Genomic DNA, 20,651 nt, shown 5'->3' with positions numbered 1-20,651 from the left:
TAATTTTATTTTATATAAACTTTATAAATTATTTATTATATATTGTGTAATAAGTAATAATTTAATGTGTATTGTGTAATAAAATATTGATAGGTGGCACATCCAGGAGCTATAAGAGGGGTAAAGGAGACACTATCAGGAGAATCAAAATATATGACATAAAGTATAAATAGTAATGCAAATAAAATTTTATAATGAAGGGATTTATTTATATTTTTACTATTTTAATAATATTAAATTTAATTAGCGTAAAGGCCAGAAGGTGTGTGCCACAGGCTGGCTGTGGAAAGGCAAGGAACTACAGAACAAATGACTGTGACAGTACAAATGACTATAACAGGACAGGTGACTGTAACAGGACAGGTAAGTGCTGTGGGGGTAGATGCTGCTAAGTACATAATATATAACACAATATGTTATATATCATGAATACATTGAATTATTATTTAAATAAAATTCTAGTAGAACATTTTGTGTATTGTGTAATAAGTATTATTTATTGTGTATTGTGTAATAAATGATGTGTAATAAGTAATATGTTATTTATTGTATATTGTGTAATAAGTGATAAGTGATATATTAATTATTATATATTGTGTAATAAGTGATAAGTGATAAGTGATAAGTAATAAGTAATATGTTATTTATTGTGTATTGTGTAATAAGTGATAAGTGATAAATGATAATTTATTGTGTATTATGTAATAAGTATTATTTATTGTGTATTGTGTAATAAGTATTATTTAATGTGTAATAAATTATGAATATTTAGTACTCTGGTATCACAGAACATACAGCAGAAATCTTTTTGGTGTCAGATACATCTGGGTGTATTATAGAATAACAAACTAATGGAACAGGTTTATCTGAATGTATGTCAGGTAAAGGACTCCTCATCCTTACTTCCTCTCCTTTATAATAGTACTTGCCGTTATAAGTTGTGATTAAATTCGATGAAAAGCACCAGGCTAGAATCTTGCCACAGGATACACCAACAGAAGCATCCGTATTATTATGGTCAAGTGAGACTATGCGCCTATCTACATCAGATACTTCAGTAATCTGTGAAGTATAACGTAAATCACCCTCACTAGTAAATATCTTATTAAAAGCCTTTATAATATGCTGAATAAGCTTGTGCCTAGTGAATGTCTGTGGAGTTGGTCTGCAGAGTGCTTCAATATACGTTGTACTATTAGGGATATAACTCGGTGTATAATGGACCCTTCTGGGGTTGTACAGTTCAATTGCCGTGATAATATTCAGCATACAATAAAAAGTGTCCTGTGATACGCCCTTGGCACGTAATAAAGCAGTACTTAAGACAGGGTCAGTGGGCAGAGAAAGAGTCTGTCTACCAATAGGGGTAAGTTCTGATTCCTTTATAATATTTAGTCTGGTAAGTAATTGTAATTCTGTATCTATCGCAGTGTCTGGTGGGGGTGTAATACACTCTACACGGGATATATTATTAGGGCGTACTCCTGCCTTTAATAGGGCAGATACCATTGGAAGGACCCTTTCCCTTTCTATTTCAGGCTCTCTGTTAATTCTCATTTTTTCGTATTCTACTGTTGTGTATATCCTATAGCATACACCTGCACTTACTCGGCCTGTTCTTCCCTTTCTCTGCTCTGCACTCTCCTTAGATATAAGTACTGTATTATAGGTGTACGTGCCTGTCGTATAACTGTACTTCTTCTGAACCTCTCTGCCACCATCTATAACATACTTTACATCTGGGAGTGTAAGAGATGTTTCAGCTACATTGGTTGCCACAATAACTACACCTTTACTGCTGAGTATAGTATGCTGGATATCCTCTGGTGTGTCACTGTGCAAAGTGAACACGGCCTTATGCTCCATGCACAGAAGGGTTTTCATCTTCTCAGTCTCATCCTTTGTTGATACAAATGCAAGGATTGACCCATCCTCTGCATCTAATGATTCTATCCTTGATCGCATCTCGTCCATATAGTGATACTCTCCCATTACAGGCATGTGATGTATCTCTACGTGATGTACTTGTGCATCTACCTGTACTTTATTTATAGTGGCACCGGATATCTTCTGTACGGCTGAAATGTACTCATCTGTTATAGAAGCACTCATCAGAACAAGTCTTAAGTCCCTCTTTACGACTAGTTTTAACAGAACCAGAAGGGCCGTGTCCTGGTGCAGAGACCTCTCATGTACCTCATCTAAAACTATCACAGAATACTCTGCCAGGAATGGATCATCAGCTAGTTCTTGTAGAAGTACTCCCTCTGTCAAAACAAGTATCTTTGTGCTCTGAGAAGTCTTTGTGTCATACCTCATCCTGTACCCACAAAGACCACCTACTTTTGTACTCTGCTCCTGAGATATTCTGCTTGCCACAGCATACGCAGATACTCTCCTGGGCTGTGTAATGCATATCTTCTTATGGTCGCATAACCCATTCTCATATAAGAATTGTGGTACTTGCGTGGACTTCCCAGTCCCTGTCCCACCCGTTATTATCGTAATGTGATTATGCTTTACAGAAGAAACAATTTCATCTTCCATGTGAGTTATTGGAAGTGTGCTCTGACCCTCTCTGGTCCTGGACTGGGCCTTGTCTGTTTTTATTAAATCGGCACATTTTTTATTTTTTACTTCTTCTGATTTTATGCACTTTTTACTCTCCCCGTCCTCTTCTTCAGCCACAAGCTTCCTCTTTTCTAATGTTCTCCAAATAATCCCATCACACAAGGCTTCTGAACTCACCGTGTTCATAAGGTCATTCACACTCATCTTATTATCCTCTGAAGAAATTGTATTCTCTTCATTGCCTTCCTTCTCTTCATTGCCTTCTTCCTTCTCTCTCTTGTCTCTACTCTCTGATTTAAGTGCGTTTTTCGTGCTTGTCTTTTTACGGCGTACTAGTAGACTCGAGGATGTAAGTGTGTCTGATTTTACTGCTTCTGACTTATTCTGTAACTCCTTTAACTGCTCCACTAGAGAATCCCTCTCCTTCTGCCGTTGCTTTTTCTCTAAATATTTTTCTAACAGCTTTTGTTTTTTCTTTCCTGTCATTCTGTGTGCAAATTTGCAGCAAAATGAAATAATTATTTCCAGAAGCCAGAAATTTCTAGAAATAGAAATTTTCCTTTCTGGTAAGTTCTATGGGCTATAAATTCTTTGTTTTCTTGTGATTTATGAAGAAAACAATAGCAGCACAACAGAACTACTTCTTACAAACAAGCAAGAGGCGTGCGCCAGAGTCATGGAGAGAAATAAACCAGAGATACGGTAAAGAAACAAAACAAGATGAACTTGCCAGGGTATCTGAGGAGACAAAATCCTCTCTACTAGGATTAAACCCAAATACTCAGATTATTAAGAAAAGTAGGCCGTTGTCAATGCAGAGTATGCTTATTTACGCTGCACTATGCCCTTCTTTCATCAAAGTAGTCTACCTAGCAGAGACGCAGATGGGGATATCTCCAGTGGAAATATACTCTAAAGACCTTCCTACACTTACAGCAGATTCTACAGTAAAGAAGATCAGGTACAGTAGTTGCAATACACAGCCTGTCCCTTTACTTGATAAATCTATGAAAGTATATCAAGGCATGTTCCAAATACCATCCAGTATGGTGCCCATTGCAGAAATGGATAAGTTGCCAAAAAAAACAAGACTAACTATGCTTACAAAATTATTAAGTATAAGTATAGCACTAAACCAACCAGTGCTTGACATAAACAGTATATTCATACAGAAAACATCTGATGATTTGCTGTACATACCCAGTAGCAATAAAAATAAAAAGAGCGCTTGTGTATCAGAGTATATGGTATGTGTACTTGGTTTATTACTTGACACATACACAATTATGGAAAGGGCTAAGATTATGCAGGCTTTAGATAAAACAAAAGAAGAAGCAGGGGATTTGCTTAAAATTGCCTCTTTGATATATGATGGAATGAAAGGGAATGAGTGGGAGAGTGCTTATATTAATGCAACCAAACACCTTTCCTCCATTATTAATACGCTTTAATAAATACACTGTAGAATAGGTATAAGTACGGATTGTTCTGTGTGGGTGGATTATTTACATTATATTTATATAATTAGAATAATTTTGGAGTGTTACAAGTGGTTTTAAGCTGTTATACAGTAATAGTTACTATATTAGTCAGAATATATTAGTAATTCATGATTATTTAATAAAATTAGTTAGGATTGGTTCTGTATAAGATACTTTATGAGTATATTTAGTATATTGTTATAGTATTTTACTTATTCTGTATTTAATAGCAGAAGGAGTTCTTTAATTTTATATTTTAAATATTTTAGTATTGTGATGGGTGACATTTATTTCATTTTTATAAATATAAATAATATTCGTATGGATTGAATTCTATGGAAATTGTAGATATAGGAATATTTCGGGTTAATTATGCACTAATTAAAGGGGCTCCTTTAGAAAATGTATATTTAACATATGGTAACATATTTTCATACGGGATAATGCATTCTAGCCTTATGAAAAGACATATATAAACAGGTATTAAAATATATCCTGTAAGTATAATAATGTACGGTATGGCTTGTGATGTAAAAGATCCTTCATTAAACATTCTGCATATTTTGTTAAAAGCAATCTTTGGCAGCTTTATGAAATCAGAGAAAACCAGAACATCACTATCTACCCTTACTATAGTGAATGCTGCTATGAAATAGAGTACTCCTAATGTTTCGGGTGCTTTGGTGTATAAAAGGGCCATTAGTATGTCCTTATCGCCAAAAAGTACTGTAGCAGTAACTATAGCTAGTAATAGTAGGAAAATAGAAAAAAATACATTTCTGATTATTTTTCTTGTTTTCTGTGCAGCAATGGTTCTGGTGAAAAACAGTTTTTGGTTGAAAAGGCATAATGATAGTCCAATCATAGATATTGCCATTAATACACCGTATATTATTCTGCACTCATGGATATACTTGAATTCATTTGAAACTTCTGTAAATAATGGTACTAGATTCACAAAACAATCTAATATAATGCTGATTATTATACTGTTAAAAAAATACATTACACATCTAGAGCCATTGTATAAATCTTGTTTGACTTGCTTTAAAAGCCCTAGAATAGTAAAACATATGGCCATGTAAAATCCAGAGTATAATTTAAATCCAGATACCCAAATTATATAATTATATATTATTGCAGTTATAGTGATATCCTCATTTAACAAAATATCATCACTAGAAAGACCTTTTAGCCTACTCTTTTCAATTAAAGCCATTGAATCTTCTTTGGTTATTTTTGTGTTATTGTTATAATCTAATAAGTCCTTTCCATTATTTTGCAGAATGTATATGTTAGGGTTATTCACAAGTAATTTTTCAAATTTTTTAATATACTTCTGGTTATTCTGGCTTACATCAATATATAACTCTTTGCAATTTATAAGTGCATGTATAGAATTTACTGGTATAATATAATGAAACTTACCTTCTTGAACATTAGCATCACTTATTTCAATGTCTAATATTTCATCTGGGAATGTAGCCAGGCTGTCTGGTATTTGTAATTTCAGTGCATCGGTTCTAAACTCAGATGTTTTAGATCCATTAGCAACTATTTTTATATCTAGATTATATTTAATGCACAGCCTAACTATTGGATGAAGATATGACATAAATTCTGTATTGTAATAGAAAGAAGGTATCATACTTTCAGCATCCAATATATTATCTATCAGCATATTTGAGTACTTATAGCATATATGCCTCCTTGAATATTCATATAGTGGCCTGTTTAGTACACTATTAACTATAATGGTTATTTTATCTGTTTCCATACTATCATCATTGTGATTAAATATCTTATTAGCTAACTCAAAGTTACCCGAATCTAATATTTTATCAATGATTTTTCCTAAATTCATCAGTACAATATCCATATTTCTTTTGTTATACTTTCTGGTTATAACATCTGTGTTTAACACTAAATGAAAGAAAACGGTTTTGTATAAATTCTTAGAATCTTCAATATTATAATTGCCATTATAATCCTCATTCTGTAGATCTAATATATCTGTGTTTTTTATGGCATTGTAATAGTCTAGCATAGATAATAAATCTAGTATATCCTCTAATAAATTATAGTTAATATTCTGTGTATCATCCGTACAATCCAAAATATCTCCGGTTCGAATGGGATTTGAAAGACTAGCGTCAAATACACGTTTATATTTAAACCTTTTAATTTCATGCATTATGCTATTTTTTTTTGGGTTATATAATCCATATCCTTTCCTTTATTATTTGAATATTTAAATAATGCAGAAATTCTAAATATATTATTAACTTCATTTGCTTCTAATATTTTGTAATAATCTGGATCATTCTGCTTAATTAATTCAATGTCCAAATCAGACATATATTCTCTAAATTGCATTAAATCACTGTGTAAATGGTCGACTTCTACGTTTTCAAAGTCTTCTATAACTTCTACGTTTTTAAAGTCTTCTATAACTTCCATGTTCTCTGCGGCAAACACGGTTCTTGTTAATAATACTATTATAATCATTATTCTTGTCAGTATTTTCATCTTTTTGTATCTCATCATTATTTCTATAATTTCTAGTTCGTGCAAATTAAATTTTTTTACTTATTATACAGAAAAAAATAACTGAAAATATATGCTAAAAATATACGGACAAACTATCATCATATTAATAGAATTATTTCTGGGATGTGTGGTGTAAACGTATTTTATAGTTATATTGGATTGGAAAATATTTCATGCTGGTATAGCTGTAAATATTATATTTAGAAATAATCTGAAGTTTGGGGGTTTAATTTCTATTTCTATAACATTCATTTGATACTTAAATAATCTTAAATAAACACTGACTAGTGCTAAGTATGGGAAATAATAGTAAGATAGTTTTATTCTGCTGCCTTATCCAGCCAGTATAAGAATTCATCTCTCTGCTCTTTTGTTTCAAATCCTAAATCGTCACTTTTATCACTGACCAGGGAGATTCTGTAAGGATATTTCCCCTTTTTGACTTCTGTGGCTTTAAATGATGTAAAGTACTCATTAATATCAAACTCACCCCTTCTCTTGCTGTTGACATTTCTGTAGTACTTCATTATACCATCCTTTGAAAGAGTAAAGTGTCTTTTAGTCCATAAAAACTGAAGGAAATACCGCTTTTTGTAGAGGTCTGTTTCATAGAGAAGGTCTCCACTGTCTCTGTCTTGTGTTAAAAGAGAGTCACTGCTTGATTCTGGCTTTGTTTCATAGGCTTTGTGTTCTTGGCTGGCAGGTGCTGGGGCATTCTCTGGTATAGAGGCATCACCTTGGCCAACTGTACCTGCTGTAGTAGATTCACTTCTTGCTAGCCCATTGCCAGCTGCTGGTTGTGCAGAACTGTTTTCCATGGCATTATTTCTATTTCCAGAGGCAGCGACTGCGCCTGCTGCAGCAAGTGGGACAGCAGCGCCTGCTGCTCCTATGGCCATTGCTTCTGTACGAGTGATTGGGGCTGTTTTCTCGGTTACTGTTCTTTCAGTAGTCTCGTGAGTCGATGTCCTTTCATTTTCAGAGACAGATGTTTCGTTTCTTACACTAGTCTCTCTGCTTACTGTAGAATTGCCAGAAGCAGTGCTTCCATAAACATCTCTGGTGCCAGCTGAACTGCCATTTGCCGCAGTAGATGCTGCTGCCGCTGTTGCTATGCCAGCTCCAAGCGATTTATCTGAACTTTCCTTTTCTGGATTAGTCTTTGCTGCAGCACCTTCTGTTTTACTGTGCTCTGCGCTTTCACTTAATGTGTGTGGTTTGCCACTCTCTGACGGATTGGTGGCGTGATGCGTAGCATTTCCGCTTAAGCCACTAGAGGTTCCTATGCTTAAAGCATCAGACTCTCCTGGCTTGGCATTCTGCTCTGATTTATTACTGCTTTCCTTTTGCCCATCAGACGATCCCTCTGCTTTCTTCGACTCTTCTGATTTTTTCATACTCTCTTCAGTCTTGACTTTCTTACTGGTGTGTGAGTGCTCTACTACAGAGGTGTCTTCCTCATCTGGTGAATCGTGTGACTTGTGCTTTTTCTCTACTTTACCGGAGTTTGTATCTACAATGATTGGCTTGCTCTGCTTCCCCTGTAAATCACTGTGCTTCTTTGATTTTATGTGATCGGCTATCCCAGATCCTACCCCACCTGCAACATTAAATGACTCTATTGGCTTGCTAATCTTTCCAGAATTAATGTCTTTGTCCCCTACTTTATTCTCTAATCCCCCCTTCAGTGCAGATGTATGTATTGAGCTCACTGGCTTGGACTCTTTGTTTATCAGGCCTATAGACTTATTCTCATCTGTTTTTTTGGTGTCTTTCGTTGGATCTATTGTTTGCTTTGAGCTGCCAGATATACTTAGCCCACCCTTTACACCAGTGCTTTCTCTGTGTACCTCTACGTCCTGTGAAGAAATTAGCTTTTCCTTCAATGACTTGCCAGTTTTTGGCTTTTCTGCTATGGTGTTTATTACATCATCTTTGCTAGGCCGGTTTATTACATCGTTTGCTTTTTTTTCTATTTCTTTTTTTTCTTCTTTTTCTGCAGTGCCCTGCGTCGTTTCGCCTGTTTCTTTTTCTTTATCTTTGTTTTTATTGCTTTGTTCAGAATGCTGTGCTACTTCTGAAATTTTGTCCATAATACCCATTTCCCCGTAAATACACTATAATTTATTTATAGGCCAAACAATGTCATTGGTCAGTTATAAATCTGTGTTAATTGGGCAAGTTTTCATACATAGATATATAATTAGACCAATCCAATGTAAACATTTAAAACAGGCTTAAAGCAAGATAATACAAATGAAATATTTGTAGAGAAACATATTTTATTGTTTCTTTCTAAGATAGCTCATTGGAATCTTAAAAATAACCGTACGTGCGGAAAAGGGCTCGTTATATGTGATGTACTCATATGATATATGTCCTTTATTAGGATATCCATCTTCTGAATATGGCGCAGACTTTAATTTCTTCCCCGTGTATACTAGACTACTCAGCAATCTAGAGTCTTGGTAGTATACATCATTAAATCCATCGAGATTCCCTATTTCTCTTTCTGGCATACAGATAAATAGAAACTCAGTTTTTATCTATATCTTGCTTCAATAACAAACAAACACCACACGCCGCACAATGCATATCGACTGTTCATTTTAAGTGTTTACTCCAAATATATAACACCCGAAATTACATTATAAATCTTGGTATTTTGAATAGACAGATCTATGCTTCTATTATCATACATATAAACCCGCAAAAAACGTCCATTCAATGCTGCAAAGAATAAATATATAAATATTTGCAGTATACCTAATTTAACCGTTAAAATCTAAAATACTTGATGTGCATCAACCAGCACACAAGAACAATCAAACCCTATATAAAAGCAGCAATCTATATGTGGTGATAAATTTCGGGTTATATAATACATTCTGTATATACACAGTAAACTTCAGCACTTTATACACGACATATCCCGGATACGCCAGTATTATTTATATAACCTAAAAATTCAATCCGAAACTTCTACCAATAATTATTTATATAATTGACCTATCTGTCCTCCCATACGTTATGTCTAGAGAGAAGAGTATCTATAACTTTTCCTGCCAATGTTCTTCTAATGGGCTTCTTTGTTCCTGAAATTGTAATTACTTCATCGTTTGCGGTCAAACTCAAAAAGAATGATATTGGAATAGCCCACACAATTATGAAGAAGTAGAAGAAAATCTCAAACAGCCCACATCTGTTCTTAAGCATAGAGCTAAGGAAGAACATGTGGTTGATAAAGGCAAATACAACTGCCGTGATAAAACCAGCACCAGCTGTCTCAATATTAGGATAGTCATCTAATAAGTTATAGAATAGCAGCTGGCACACACAAGAAAATCCTATAAGCCACAGTGAGAATCCTCTAAATAGCAAAATAAAATGCATCCCCCAGACTGAGTAAATTAATAATCGGATCCTCTCTTTTGCTCTAACGGGATATTCCTCTATGAAATGAATAGACTTATATAAAAAGGCAATAAATCCAATAGATAATGCAACTATAGCAATCCCAATCAAGAATGTGTTGAGTAAAAGGATAAGAAACATAAAAAATAAAAAAAATAATAATAAATAAGACGGCAGAATAAATAAAGAGGACTAAAAGGCCCAAAGATTATTATAAGAAATTTCAGAGAAATTCAGGTTAGAATAAAATATATTTTATGAAAATACAAAAATAACCTAAATTTTAAAGGTATTTCTGATTATTTAGCATATATTCACTTGGCATAAAATATAGAAATTCTGGTTTCTAGTTTATATGTGGAATTCCAGTGAGTATAGCATACTCCAGAAATCCAATTGTATTTTGCCTCCTTTGCACATTATTCAAATTGGTTTATACCGCTATAGATTTTATTATACCGATTAAAAGAGTCTGAATGTCTTTCTGGGTGCATAAAGATTATAATAACCCGAACTAGTTTGTGGTATTTTCGGGTATTTTCTGGTATTTTCAGATTATATTTTCAGTTATAGGAATGCTAAAGCATATAGCCACCCCATTAAATAAGGACTTTCTTACTTGCACTCTATTTTCTTTGGTATGTGCAATGCTGAGTATATTCCTTATATTATCAGAATATTAGAATATTCTATATTTAGAGCAATTCCTTTGTTTGTTTTCAATTTGAATATTAAAGTGTCATATTTGATTGCTGAAGTAAATTAAAACTCTTCAGCTTTTCTATCTCATGCGAAGACTTTTATTTATAATCTTAAAACACCCGAAAAGACTTTGCATTATACTACTTAGTTTGGCTTTAAAATTTTAATAGTTTACTTCTTTATATATAAACACAATTTTATTTTTATTATATTCTGCTCATGACTTCTTTACTAAATTCTTTACTTCCACCTGGCATTTTTCTAAGTATTTTTATGAGCGCTTCCTTTGAGCAATCGGGGAAGTCTTTTAAGTATAATTTCACTTCTGATGTGCATAAGCTTATATTGTCAGAGGATGTAATGGAGATGAAGTAATCCATTCTTCTGAGTGACTCTTTCAGTGAATTCTTTGACAAATATTTGGAAAAGAACTCTCTGTACTTTTTTCTATCCATAGTTATAATTGACAGATGCTCTTTGCGGTAAACTGTGCGCTTTTTAGTCAATCTATCAAAGTATAGTTCTATTGTACTGTCCAACAGCGCAGATACGAATGAAGTAAATGTGTAGTCTATCATACTCTCCTTATAATCTGTCAGGTAGTCAGCATATGTAGATATGATGGTTTGTGTAACTGGCTCTGAAATCCACTTTTCCGTAAAAATGTTTTCAGTCGCTGGAGATACCACATACAGAATATTTCGGATCAGTGCATCATTAGACTGCTCCATACACGCATAAAATACTTTACTGATCGACTGCATATTTGGATCGTTGTAGAATGGAAGCGTATGGAGACAGTCCATGAATTTAAGCCCGCTGTTGGAGAGAGCAATGCAGTATTCTTCAAATCCATTGTGAGCTTTATCCTTTAAAACCAAGTCTAGCTCTGTTATCACAGCCTCCATTAGTATCTCTCTAAACTCTTCCACACACTTTAAAATATGCGCTGACACTCTTTTGAATATTCCTGGGTGCACATGCATAGGCTCTAACTGCTGCCGTATTATATGGAGTAGATCCATGAATCCGATGCTTATGAACTTGCTGTCTCCATCCAAGTCGGGTGCCTTTTTTCTTTCCTGAAACCGTTTGCTTTCCATGTTTGCTAGATTATGTATCCACTCAGACAGCTTTTCTTGTGCTGCTGATATGTACTTGTCCACTAAATCGCCTTCCCGCCCTGCAAATAGAACAGGACCCAGTGCACTCTTCATTCGGCCCATTTTCTCCATTTCTGCATAGTACTTTTTACACCATAGAAGAATGCCTATAGACTCATTTGGATCAAACTTATCCGTATTTGCCTCTAAATACTCATAAAGCATTCTATGGTACTGTATGGTTGCAAAAGAAAATATTTTGTACTTTGACGGAATTGCAAGGCCGTCTGTTTCCTTTAATCGCACTAGGTCTGATAAAATAAATGATAAATCATCCTTTCCTATTAAATTAGTATTGTGCAAGTTCTCTGTAAATCGCCTAACAACAGAATCTAAAAACACTTCAAATATTCTATTCCTGTCTATGTTACAGCTCAGCACATCCTTTCCACCTGCACTTCCCGTATTTTCTTCAATAATAGACCTATTGTCTTTTGTACCATCTAGTTCATTTGGAGACTCTTCAATTGATATCTTTACAGCCTTGGCATACGAAACAGCCCCTTCTGTTTCAATTATCTCTGGAAGTGCATCGATTATTGTTAAAATGAGAATTTCAAAGTTTTTCTCTAATATAGATATTTTCTCAGATATTTCAGGCGTTGTAGTTTTAAGGCCTAAAAGACCCTTTATCTCTTTATATAAGCTCAGTAAACTGGCAGCACTGGCCGACTCAGTTCTGTTTTTTATTTCTTTAATTAATTTGCTGTACTTCTTTCCAAAGGTCTTCACCTCTCCTAATAGTTGCCGTGTTTTCTCTATGTTCATCTGCGCAGTTGCAGATACCCTTACAAGACCGTCATTTTTAAAGGATTCTAATGACACGAGATCTTTACCGATTGACTCAACTGAGTCTTTGGCTTGCTTTGTGTGACTCTTTATTTTTGACAAAGTTGTTTTTATTATTTCAGTCTCCCGTATTAGACTCTGCAGTGCTTCATTCTGCATTAAAAATCCAAACAATTTTGCATAAATTACACCACGAGACAAAAAAGCACTAAAATACACTAAAAGTCCACTAATAAAATATTTCATAAGATTGGGATATATTTCATATAAACGAGTAATTTATTTCTGGTCATACCATAATTTAGACGGAATTTGTTCTTTTAGTGTATATAGCCATAGAAAAATCATTCATTTTGACTTTTTTCGTAATTCTTAAACAAAACACTTTTTCTGACTATGCAAAGTATCTTATGCCGGTCTGTTCTTAGTATCTGCTCTGGTTCTTCATCATTCCTGCGAATTACACCTCTTTTCAATATTTTGTTGTCTATGTGTATGCCATGGCTGTATCTTACTAGAACATATTCTATATCCTTGCACGACAGATGTACCATGACAATTGAACTTAAAAATCCTATTCCATGCATTTTGTTTTCTATTTCCTTCTTTAGCTCTGTATTGATGTAAACTGTCTCCTTTATGCTTAGAATATATTGAAGAAGCAGCAGAATAGTGAACTTCTTTGTGAAGTAAATTGTGTCTGAGTGTGAGTCAAACCTACTGTAAAGATACTTAATTATATCTAACATTTTGTTTTTTCTGAAAAATATGTCAATCCTGTTCCTGTATAAAAAGCATGCATGCGTATTAAAAAGTTGGTAGAGCTTTTCAATATTCTGGAAATACTGGAAAATTGGGGGAATGGCTTTTTCATACTGGCTGGAAAGTATGTCGTACTTGATGAGATCTATCAGAAGAGGAATGACAGTTTTTGCATTCTTATGCGTGAGTGTTGGATACTCTTCAAAGACAAAGCACCATCTCTTAAGGAAGTAGGTTTCTCGGCACTCGCAGGACAGACTTGCGAGACAGTCACATAAACTACTTGTAGGAGCAGGAGAGCCATGCTCTTTTTTTATGCTAAGCCTGTTCATGCACAGTGTATCGGTGTCTGCAGATCCATCATTACACTTATGTGCAGTTTCATTGTCTAACGACCGCTCTTCTTTTAGTGCATCGCTAGACTTGTTCTTAACAAGGAGAGACTCTTTCAGTGCCATATATGCTGATGTCAACTCTGGGCATATTTTATCTGGAGTAGGCTCTGTCTCTCGCAGAATACTAAAGTACTTCTCTTTAACTGGAGTATTGCACCTTCCTGCCCACTCAAGTACAGATTTAAACACCTCAGCGGTTTTCTGTGTTCTATCCTCTGGATTGGCAAATAGTCTAATCTTTCTTGCTGTCTTTAAAGAAGAAGTGGGTTTAGTAGGGGAGTATAAATCATATGTGGAGAATGAATCGCCCTGCACAGTTGATAAAAATGACTCGTATTCCATTGCTTCATACTCTATTTCCTTTTTTGCCCTGTTTGTTAGTAGACCGCCCCATTTTAAAACCAGCCGAACACTCTTTTCTTCTTTTAGTATTTTTACACGCACACCCGAATTTATCTCTGCAATCTTCTTAAGAGACTCAAGTGATGCAAGGTTTTCCTTTGTTCTGAACTGAATCTTCTCCTTTTCCTCCCTCTCCAGTATCTCCTGTATTTCTTTGACTTTGGAGGTATCTCGCCCTGCCATATTGCATGTTCTGGAGATGTACTCTATTAAGTATTCAGAAACAAAGACCAGCCGTTTTTTCAGCTTTGGAGTTCTTCTTGCGTGCCGGTATACAGTATGTATGCCCTTTATTTCAATACATTCTGTCATTTTTTTGCTTTCTTGATTTTTCTCAGTTTCTGCATCTGCGCCATACTCCTTTCTTTTGTTTTTTTCTACTGGCTGCTTTTCTGCGTCTCTGTGAATTATCTGTATTATTTCCTTATAGAGAGACACGTCCTTTCTTCTTGTACTATCCCCGGACTTTGCCCGCTTTTTTAACACCTCCTTCTTAATCTTTTTATCCAGATATTTCAGATTCTTTTGGGTATAATATTGCAGATTTGACTTTACAAATGACCACCCATTGACATCTACTAGTATAAACCCGCCATTGGCGGCTCGGAGAATATCCATTCCACATATAAACTGCCCAAATGACTTACTCGTCTTTTGTACTGCACGAATTTCATTCTTTGTTAGTTTTATTTCTTTTCTTTCCTCCTTACCAGACTTTGTTCTAATAACTATTCCATCTCTCTCAGGGCACTTTCTTGTCTCTGCATATACAGTCTTTCCCATAACATACACTTTTATATCAAGATAATTCTTTACTTCGATTAACTTCTCATAAATATAGCTGCCATCCTCTCTATAAGATATTTTACTTGGATTCTTATCGTAATTACTGCTTTTTGATCCTATCTTACGAAACAGCCTGCATATTCCCTGTTCTCTTCCCTTGCAGTACTTACTGTAGTATACATGTATATTATGGTCCTCACTATACGCAGGCTTTTCAATATATGGTTTGTTTATGCTTTTGTCTCCTATCCATAATTTATCGCCTTCGCATACTCTCTTCTCAGATGGCTTAAACAGCTCATTTCTCTTTATATTAAATAGACTTAGCTGGGTTTTTATAATTCTATCAATCTCCACCTCTACATCTTTCTTATACTTTGGATATGCCTTTTCAACAGAATCTTGCTCGACAGAGCTTTTCTTTAACTCTTCCTCCTTGCCTGCCTCAGATGCTGCATCAAACACCCCATCCTTTACTATTTTGTCAAGTATGCTTGATGTGCTTACTATTCCTTCATACTGCCGTGATTTCTTCTGTGCCCCTTTCTTTCTTGCTGATACTCCCTTAGACTCTTCTTCTTTCTTCTTTTTTTCTTTGTTTTCTGCGTTTATCTCTTTTTCCTTCACTCTTCCATTGTAAACTAGTCTTTCAGCTGTTGGAACACCTATCTGGTCTAGAACCGCCATGACTATTCTTCTGTCTAAGAGCAAGAACTGCTCATCTATCTTATTTATCTCAATTGGCTTGTGTATATTTGCATATTTTCTGACCTTTAAAAAGTCTATTCCCTCTGAAAAGAACGTAATTATTACATCTACATACGGCCAATTGTCCACAGATATTTCTTCTCTGTATGCATCCTCAAAGTAATAAAGTGTATACCCCTTTCCCTTCAAATACTTCTCTAGTTGCTTCATTGGCTGTGTGTGCAGCTTTCTGTTTGGAATGAACACCCCCAAATGTATCTGCTCTACGTACGGTATAAGCATTCTAATTTTATTTCAAATAATGGCAAAATTATTATACAAAGTAGACCCAGAACATTGGGATGTGGCAAGGTTTAAATCATCCGCTGCGTACAAAACAGTTCAAGAATATCTCATGAAAATAGACCAAATGATACAGAATAACGCAATACCCGGGGACATAGACAGATACTATGACATATCAGAAACCAGAAATATAGAAGAAATAGAAGAAATGATCGAAAAAAGAAAGGAAGAAGGCGTGGCATACTCAAAGGAAGACATTTTAACACCCGGTAATTTGTTTTTAATAAAAATAGAAGAGATAATACAGGAAGTACCAATAGAAGAAGGGAATCAGCGATATGGAAATAAGGGATTTATTAATTTTGCAGAAAGAATTCTTATAGAGGGGGAAAGACTCTTAAAAGAGTCCTTTCCCTCACTAGAAACAAAAGATGTGCGAATACTTCAAGAATACTTGCAGGAGTCCTTTGGGAATAAATCACGGATTGATTATGGCACAGGCCATGAGCTAAACTTCTTTTGCTTTGTGATTATTCTGTTAAAACTAGGAATTATCCAAGAAAAGTCTGTTCTTCTAGTGCTTGAGCAGTATTTTAGTATAATTAGACTGTTAATTTTAAAGTATAAGTTAGAGCCAGCAGGGAGTCATGGAATGGGTGGATTAGATGACTACCAACTCCTCCCTTTCTTATTCGGATCATCACAGTTCTGCCGAAGGGACGGATTCGCTTTTGCCTTTTTATTCTCTGAGAAAGAAAAAGGACTTTCTTATGCAAAAGCCCTTAGATTTATTCATATTGACAAGACATTCCCCCCGAGCAAGTATACGTATAAAGAAAGAATAGAAAAGTACAATGCAATAGAACTAACAGAAGAACCATTCTCACACCATTCTATAACCATATACTCGCTGCGCTCTGTACCTCTTGTGAAAATAAATAAAGGTATGCTGAAGATGTACGATGGAGTTGTTCTTACTCCATATGCTGTTGTCCAGCACTTTATATCAAGTGAGTATCTTCCTATATAATAAATATACAAAATATTGAATTACACTGTAATTACGGCTTTTATGCATTGTTTATACGAATACGCATAAATTGGCCCTATATTATGCTCTGTGTACTCTTTGTGTCTTACTTATTCTATTTAATTTTGAGTTATATACGTATAATAAGACAAATATCATTATATAATGTTTTATTATGAAAATAATCAATGCATATTACAAAACACTTTACAGTCTTATACATTCGATAGTTAATAATAAATTACCTATTAATCCTGTACTTTCTAAGGTAGTCAAGTGTGCCCAATGATAGATTTTCTTTTGTCTCAGCTTCTGTGTACCCTTTTACTTTATCCAGTAGTTCCTGTAATTTATTCTGTTCCTTTATAGGCAGTGAATATATGCCCATATCCTTCATAAAAATAAAAAGAATACTTACACAATTATATAAATATATTTTATTATAGCCCGAATATAAATATTTCTATACAGAAGATGTACACATTATGTAAATAATTTAAAATTTGAAATTAGAAGTATTTATTTAAATATAGAAATAAACAGATTATATACTAATTATACAATAGAATTAATTAATATATGAATATATAATAGTATATCAGAATATACAGGGATAATTAGGATATGAACTATCTAAAATAATTTATAGTAGAAGTAATTTATGATTATACTCAGTTATATTTATAGTTTAAGAATGGGGATATTTAGTGAATAAAGAAGGGTTTGTAATGTATAATGAGAATGGATTAGTAAATATAGTGAATGATTCTATTCTTATTAAAAAACAATTATGTATTTGGTCTATTACATATTTGTACTTTCTTCTTCTCATTATATCTCTATGTATGATTTTATCTTCATTTACTATTTCAATGAATAATTTGTCTTTGCTTGGATTGGTTATTGTTAATGTGTAATTATTTAATTCTATGGATACATTTAAATTATTTCTATTCTTTGAATATTTCCACTCTCTTGTGTTTATACTCTTTAATAAATCTATAATAGAATATATAGACCTATTGAGATAAATTTTACCTATGCTCAGAATGCCTTCTAGTACTCTGTTAATAGTAGAAAGTACTTTAGCACTGAAAGAATCAAACACATTTCCATTGCAATTATCTATATACCTCTGTATGATTATAGATACAGCTGGGTTAATCTCTCTATCTGTTGCAGTGTGTACTATTTTATGTATGTGGCTGCTTTTATGTCGTATAGGATAGCGTATACTGCTGTATTCTGTGGTATTTCTTTCTAAGTCTTTATAATCATCTGTTATACTAGCCAGTAATAAGATATCTCCTACATCAAGATCTATCTTATACTCTGTAATAGACATAAATACTTGCTGTATATGATAGACTGTGATGGGCGAGAGATAGAAAGTATAACATATATTACCGAGTGCAGTGGGTTGGATATTATATGTGCACTCTATCATGTTCCATTTAAACAACTGGTCTAATATATTTTTAATCAGATCATTTGTATGGGTGTAGTACTTTCTTGTTTCATTATGCTTTATTCCACGAATGTATCCATATGTCATGCAAACCCAAGATATAATGTACTCTGTAGTAACAGGAATACATTTTCTGCTAGGACATATATGATTATTACACATAGAATGTATACGGTCTGTTTCATTCGAAGGAAGTATCTCTTTTACATCTGTGCAGGTTTTAGTTGTAGTTTTATCTTTTTGGCAGTTTTCCTGGTTAAACTTAACTGCAACTTCATACAGTACTCTTGTGGTGAGAGTTTCAGCAGATTTACTCTCTACTGGAAACTGAAATGTAATTGCCTTAGAATACGCAGCAATATCTTCCTCTTGTGTTATAATCACAGCAGAACCAGATGCAGCATGGCCCTTCCTGCCAGCTCGACCACTCATTTGCGCTATTTCAGCGAGTGTATATGCTTGGCCAATAACTGGCTTGTTTGTTTTGTATATAATCACATTATTAGCAGGAAGATTTACACCACAGGCCAGTGTACTAGTACAGCATATAATACTAATAAGCCCCCTCTTAAAAAGCAATTCAACTGCATTTCTTACCTCTTTTGATATACTTGCATGATGCACAGCAATTCCATATGAGAGAAGTTCTAGCATTTCCTTTATACCGCATATAAATTGCTCTTTATCCGCCAGTGCATCTGGAATGGACGATTCTACCACATTAAGTATTGTAGACAGATCAAGTACTTTACAAGTACTTTTGAGTATATTCTTTCTTATGTACTCAGCCACTAAAACACATTCTTTCCTATTATTTATAAATATTAGAGTATTTCCGCTTATTTCCATGAGTGTATTATGCAGTGCATTAAGGTACTTATAAGAATTGTCATTATAACAAGCAGACTCATCTTCTTTACTATTTTCATCTAAATGCCTGCCTTTACTTATATTCACACTATTCTTATTAGAATAGTCAGAATCCAGTGTAGAATGCTTTTCTGCCCTTTTTATTCTTTTCACTGTCTTATTTCCCTTTTTTATCCCAATAACACTGTATTTTATGGGTATTTCCTTAAACAGGTAATTGAAGTAGTAAGAGTGCTCCTCCTTAGCAGAAATAAATTCTGCCACATCTCTATAATTAGGCACAGTGGCACTTATGCCTACTATTCGCATGCCATATACCCCTTTACTTCTAATAATAACGCTTTCTAGCGCTCCTCCTCTGCTCTCCTCTAAAATATGAATCTCATCAATAATTAGCAGACTTGGTGATACTCTTCCTTTCATTGTAAGAATGTCATACCGTTCTGGTGTAGTAATAAGAATATTTGTATCGTATCTTGCTACTCTTTCATTATCTGTCGTATCTTGCATTACACTTAGAATTTCACCCACTCTATTCTTAAGTGTCTGCTCTAATGAATTTATTAATGGCTTAGTAGGGGCCAGGATAACAATAAAACATTCTCTACCATATGCCTGATATTCTTTAAGAATGGCTAATATTGCAAGTTCTGTCTTTCCTGTGCCAGTAGGAGCTGCTATTAAACTGTTCTCTCTTGTGTTATATAATGTATCCAGAGCCAAAGACTGCACCCCATTGAAATACTCAAAATTGAAGTATTTCTTGTTCTCTTGCAGAATGTCCGTCTGTATTTTATCGTGTTTTCTTGTGGAATACATCATATCCACTTTTTTGTATAATTCTGTCTCTGTTAGGTCTGACCCCTTTGGTAGTTCTGCTGTTTTAAGTGTCCATTTTGTGTTTATTACCGCACTCTGCGCAATAATCAACTGCTCTACCATTGAAGGATCACATACACTATTAATTTCACTGCATTCCCTCTCTTTCTGATATATCCTGTGCATGGGTATACCAGAAAATAAAATATTATCTATTTTTCAGTTATAAACAATTTATAATATTAAAAATCAAGAAATACCGGTTAAAAATAAAAATCAATCAATGATTTAGTATTGTGGCATACATAACTAGAAATGCCCCGATATAAAGCATAGTAGAGTAAATTTAAATACAAGGCAAGCAGGCATACTTGATAAAATAATTTATTTTAATTCTATGCAGTATAAATATTATACTAGAATAGAATAATTTACCAATAAATACATAGTGTGTAT

The 20,651-nt window shown here is 34.1% G+C and overlaps 12 protein-coding genes across 12 annotated transcripts; 2 read left to right on the top strand and 10 right to left on the bottom strand.

Moving 5' to 3' along the window:
- Window positions 1–713: 713 nt before the first annotated feature.
- NEPG_02432 (uncharacterized protein) lies at window positions 714–3,057 on the bottom strand (the record flags this gene model as incomplete). The annotated part of the gene is made up of 1 exon (XM_013204805.1): window positions 714–3,057. One exon carries the CDS (start codon window positions 3,055–3,057, stop codon window positions 769–771), a length of 2,289 nt encoding a protein of 762 aa, XP_013060259.1. The 3' UTR covers window positions 714–768.
- Window positions 3,058–3,179: 122 nt separating this feature from the next.
- Window positions 3,180–4,068, top strand: NEPG_02431 (uncharacterized protein; the record flags this gene model as incomplete). The annotated part of the gene is made up of 1 exon (XM_013204804.1): window positions 3,180–4,068. One exon carries the CDS (start codon window positions 3,180–3,182, stop codon window positions 4,020–4,022), a length of 843 nt encoding a protein of 280 aa, XP_013060258.1. The 3' UTR covers window positions 4,023–4,068.
- Window positions 4,069–4,329: 261 nt separating this feature from the next.
- Window positions 4,330–6,246, bottom strand: NEPG_02430 (uncharacterized protein; the record flags this gene model as incomplete). Its single annotated transcript, XM_013204803.1, has 1 exon — window positions 4,330–6,246. The coding sequence occupies one exon, from the start codon at window positions 6,244–6,246 to the stop codon at window positions 4,423–4,425; it is 1,824 nt and encodes a 607-aa protein (XP_013060257.1). The 3' UTR covers window positions 4,330–4,422.
- NEPG_02429 (uncharacterized protein) lies at window positions 6,246–6,560 on the bottom strand (the record flags this gene model as incomplete). Its single annotated transcript, XM_013204802.1, has 1 exon — window positions 6,246–6,560. The coding sequence occupies one exon, from the start codon at window positions 6,558–6,560 to the stop codon at window positions 6,246–6,248; it is 315 nt and encodes a 104-aa protein (XP_013060256.1).
- Window positions 6,561–6,922: 362 nt separating this feature from the next.
- On the bottom strand, window positions 6,923–8,704 carry NEPG_02428 (uncharacterized protein; the record flags this gene model as incomplete). Its single annotated transcript, XM_013204801.1, has 1 exon — window positions 6,923–8,704. One exon carries the CDS (start codon window positions 8,702–8,704, stop codon window positions 6,923–6,925), a length of 1,782 nt encoding a protein of 593 aa, XP_013060255.1.
- Window positions 8,705–8,884: 180 nt separating this feature from the next.
- On the bottom strand, window positions 8,885–9,231 carry NEPG_02427 (uncharacterized protein; the record flags this gene model as incomplete). The annotated part of the gene is made up of 1 exon (XM_013204800.1): window positions 8,885–9,231. Exon 1 carries the CDS (start codon window positions 9,119–9,121, stop codon window positions 8,885–8,887), a length of 237 nt encoding a protein of 78 aa, XP_013060254.1. The 5' UTR covers window positions 9,122–9,231.
- Window positions 9,232–9,464: 233 nt separating this feature from the next.
- NEPG_02426 (uncharacterized protein) lies at window positions 9,465–10,157 on the bottom strand (the record flags this gene model as incomplete). Its single annotated transcript, XM_013204799.1, has 1 exon — window positions 9,465–10,157. One exon carries the CDS (start codon window positions 10,155–10,157, stop codon window positions 9,612–9,614), a length of 546 nt encoding a protein of 181 aa, XP_013060253.1. The 3' UTR covers window positions 9,465–9,611.
- Window positions 10,158–10,924: 767 nt separating this feature from the next.
- On the bottom strand, window positions 10,925–12,916 carry NEPG_02425 (uncharacterized protein; the record flags this gene model as incomplete). Its single annotated transcript, XM_013204798.1, has 1 exon — window positions 10,925–12,916. One exon carries the CDS (start codon window positions 12,914–12,916, stop codon window positions 10,925–10,927), a length of 1,992 nt encoding a protein of 663 aa, XP_013060252.1.
- Window positions 12,917–12,953: 37 nt separating this feature from the next.
- NEPG_02424 (uncharacterized protein) lies at window positions 12,954–16,005 on the bottom strand (the record flags this gene model as incomplete). The annotated part of the gene is made up of 1 exon (XM_013204797.1): window positions 12,954–16,005. The coding sequence occupies one exon, from the start codon at window positions 16,003–16,005 to the stop codon at window positions 13,015–13,017; it is 2,991 nt and encodes a 996-aa protein (XP_013060251.1). The 3' UTR covers window positions 12,954–13,014.
- Window positions 16,006–16,024: 19 nt separating this feature from the next.
- NEPG_02423 (serine/threonine-protein phosphatase 2A activator) lies at window positions 16,025–17,044 on the top strand (the record flags this gene model as incomplete). Its single annotated transcript, XM_013204796.1, has 1 exon — window positions 16,025–17,044. The coding sequence occupies one exon, from the start codon at window positions 16,025–16,027 to the stop codon at window positions 17,036–17,038; it is 1,014 nt and encodes a 337-aa protein (XP_013060250.1). The 3' UTR covers window positions 17,039–17,044.
- Window positions 17,045–17,120: 76 nt separating this feature from the next.
- NEPG_02422 (uncharacterized protein) lies at window positions 17,121–17,435 on the bottom strand (the record flags this gene model as incomplete). The annotated part of the gene is made up of 1 exon (XM_013204795.1): window positions 17,121–17,435. The coding sequence occupies one exon, from the start codon at window positions 17,433–17,435 to the stop codon at window positions 17,280–17,282; it is 156 nt and encodes a 51-aa protein (XP_013060249.1). The 3' UTR covers window positions 17,121–17,279.
- Window positions 17,436–17,726: 291 nt separating this feature from the next.
- Window positions 17,727–20,381, bottom strand: NEPG_02421 (uncharacterized protein; the record flags this gene model as incomplete). Its single annotated transcript, XM_013204794.1, has 1 exon — window positions 17,727–20,381. The coding sequence occupies one exon, from the start codon at window positions 20,379–20,381 to the stop codon at window positions 17,727–17,729; it is 2,655 nt and encodes an 884-aa protein (XP_013060248.1).
- Between the last annotated feature and the right edge of the window lie 270 nt (window positions 20,382–20,651).

The sequence above is a fragment of the Nematocida parisii genome (genome assembly GCF_000250985.1).
Source record: "Nematocida parisii ERTm1 unplaced genomic scaffold supercont1.7, whole genome shotgun sequence".
NCBI lineage: Eukaryota > Fungi > Microsporidia > Nematocida > Nematocida parisii.
This window is presented reverse-complemented; position numbering and strand designations above follow the sequence as displayed.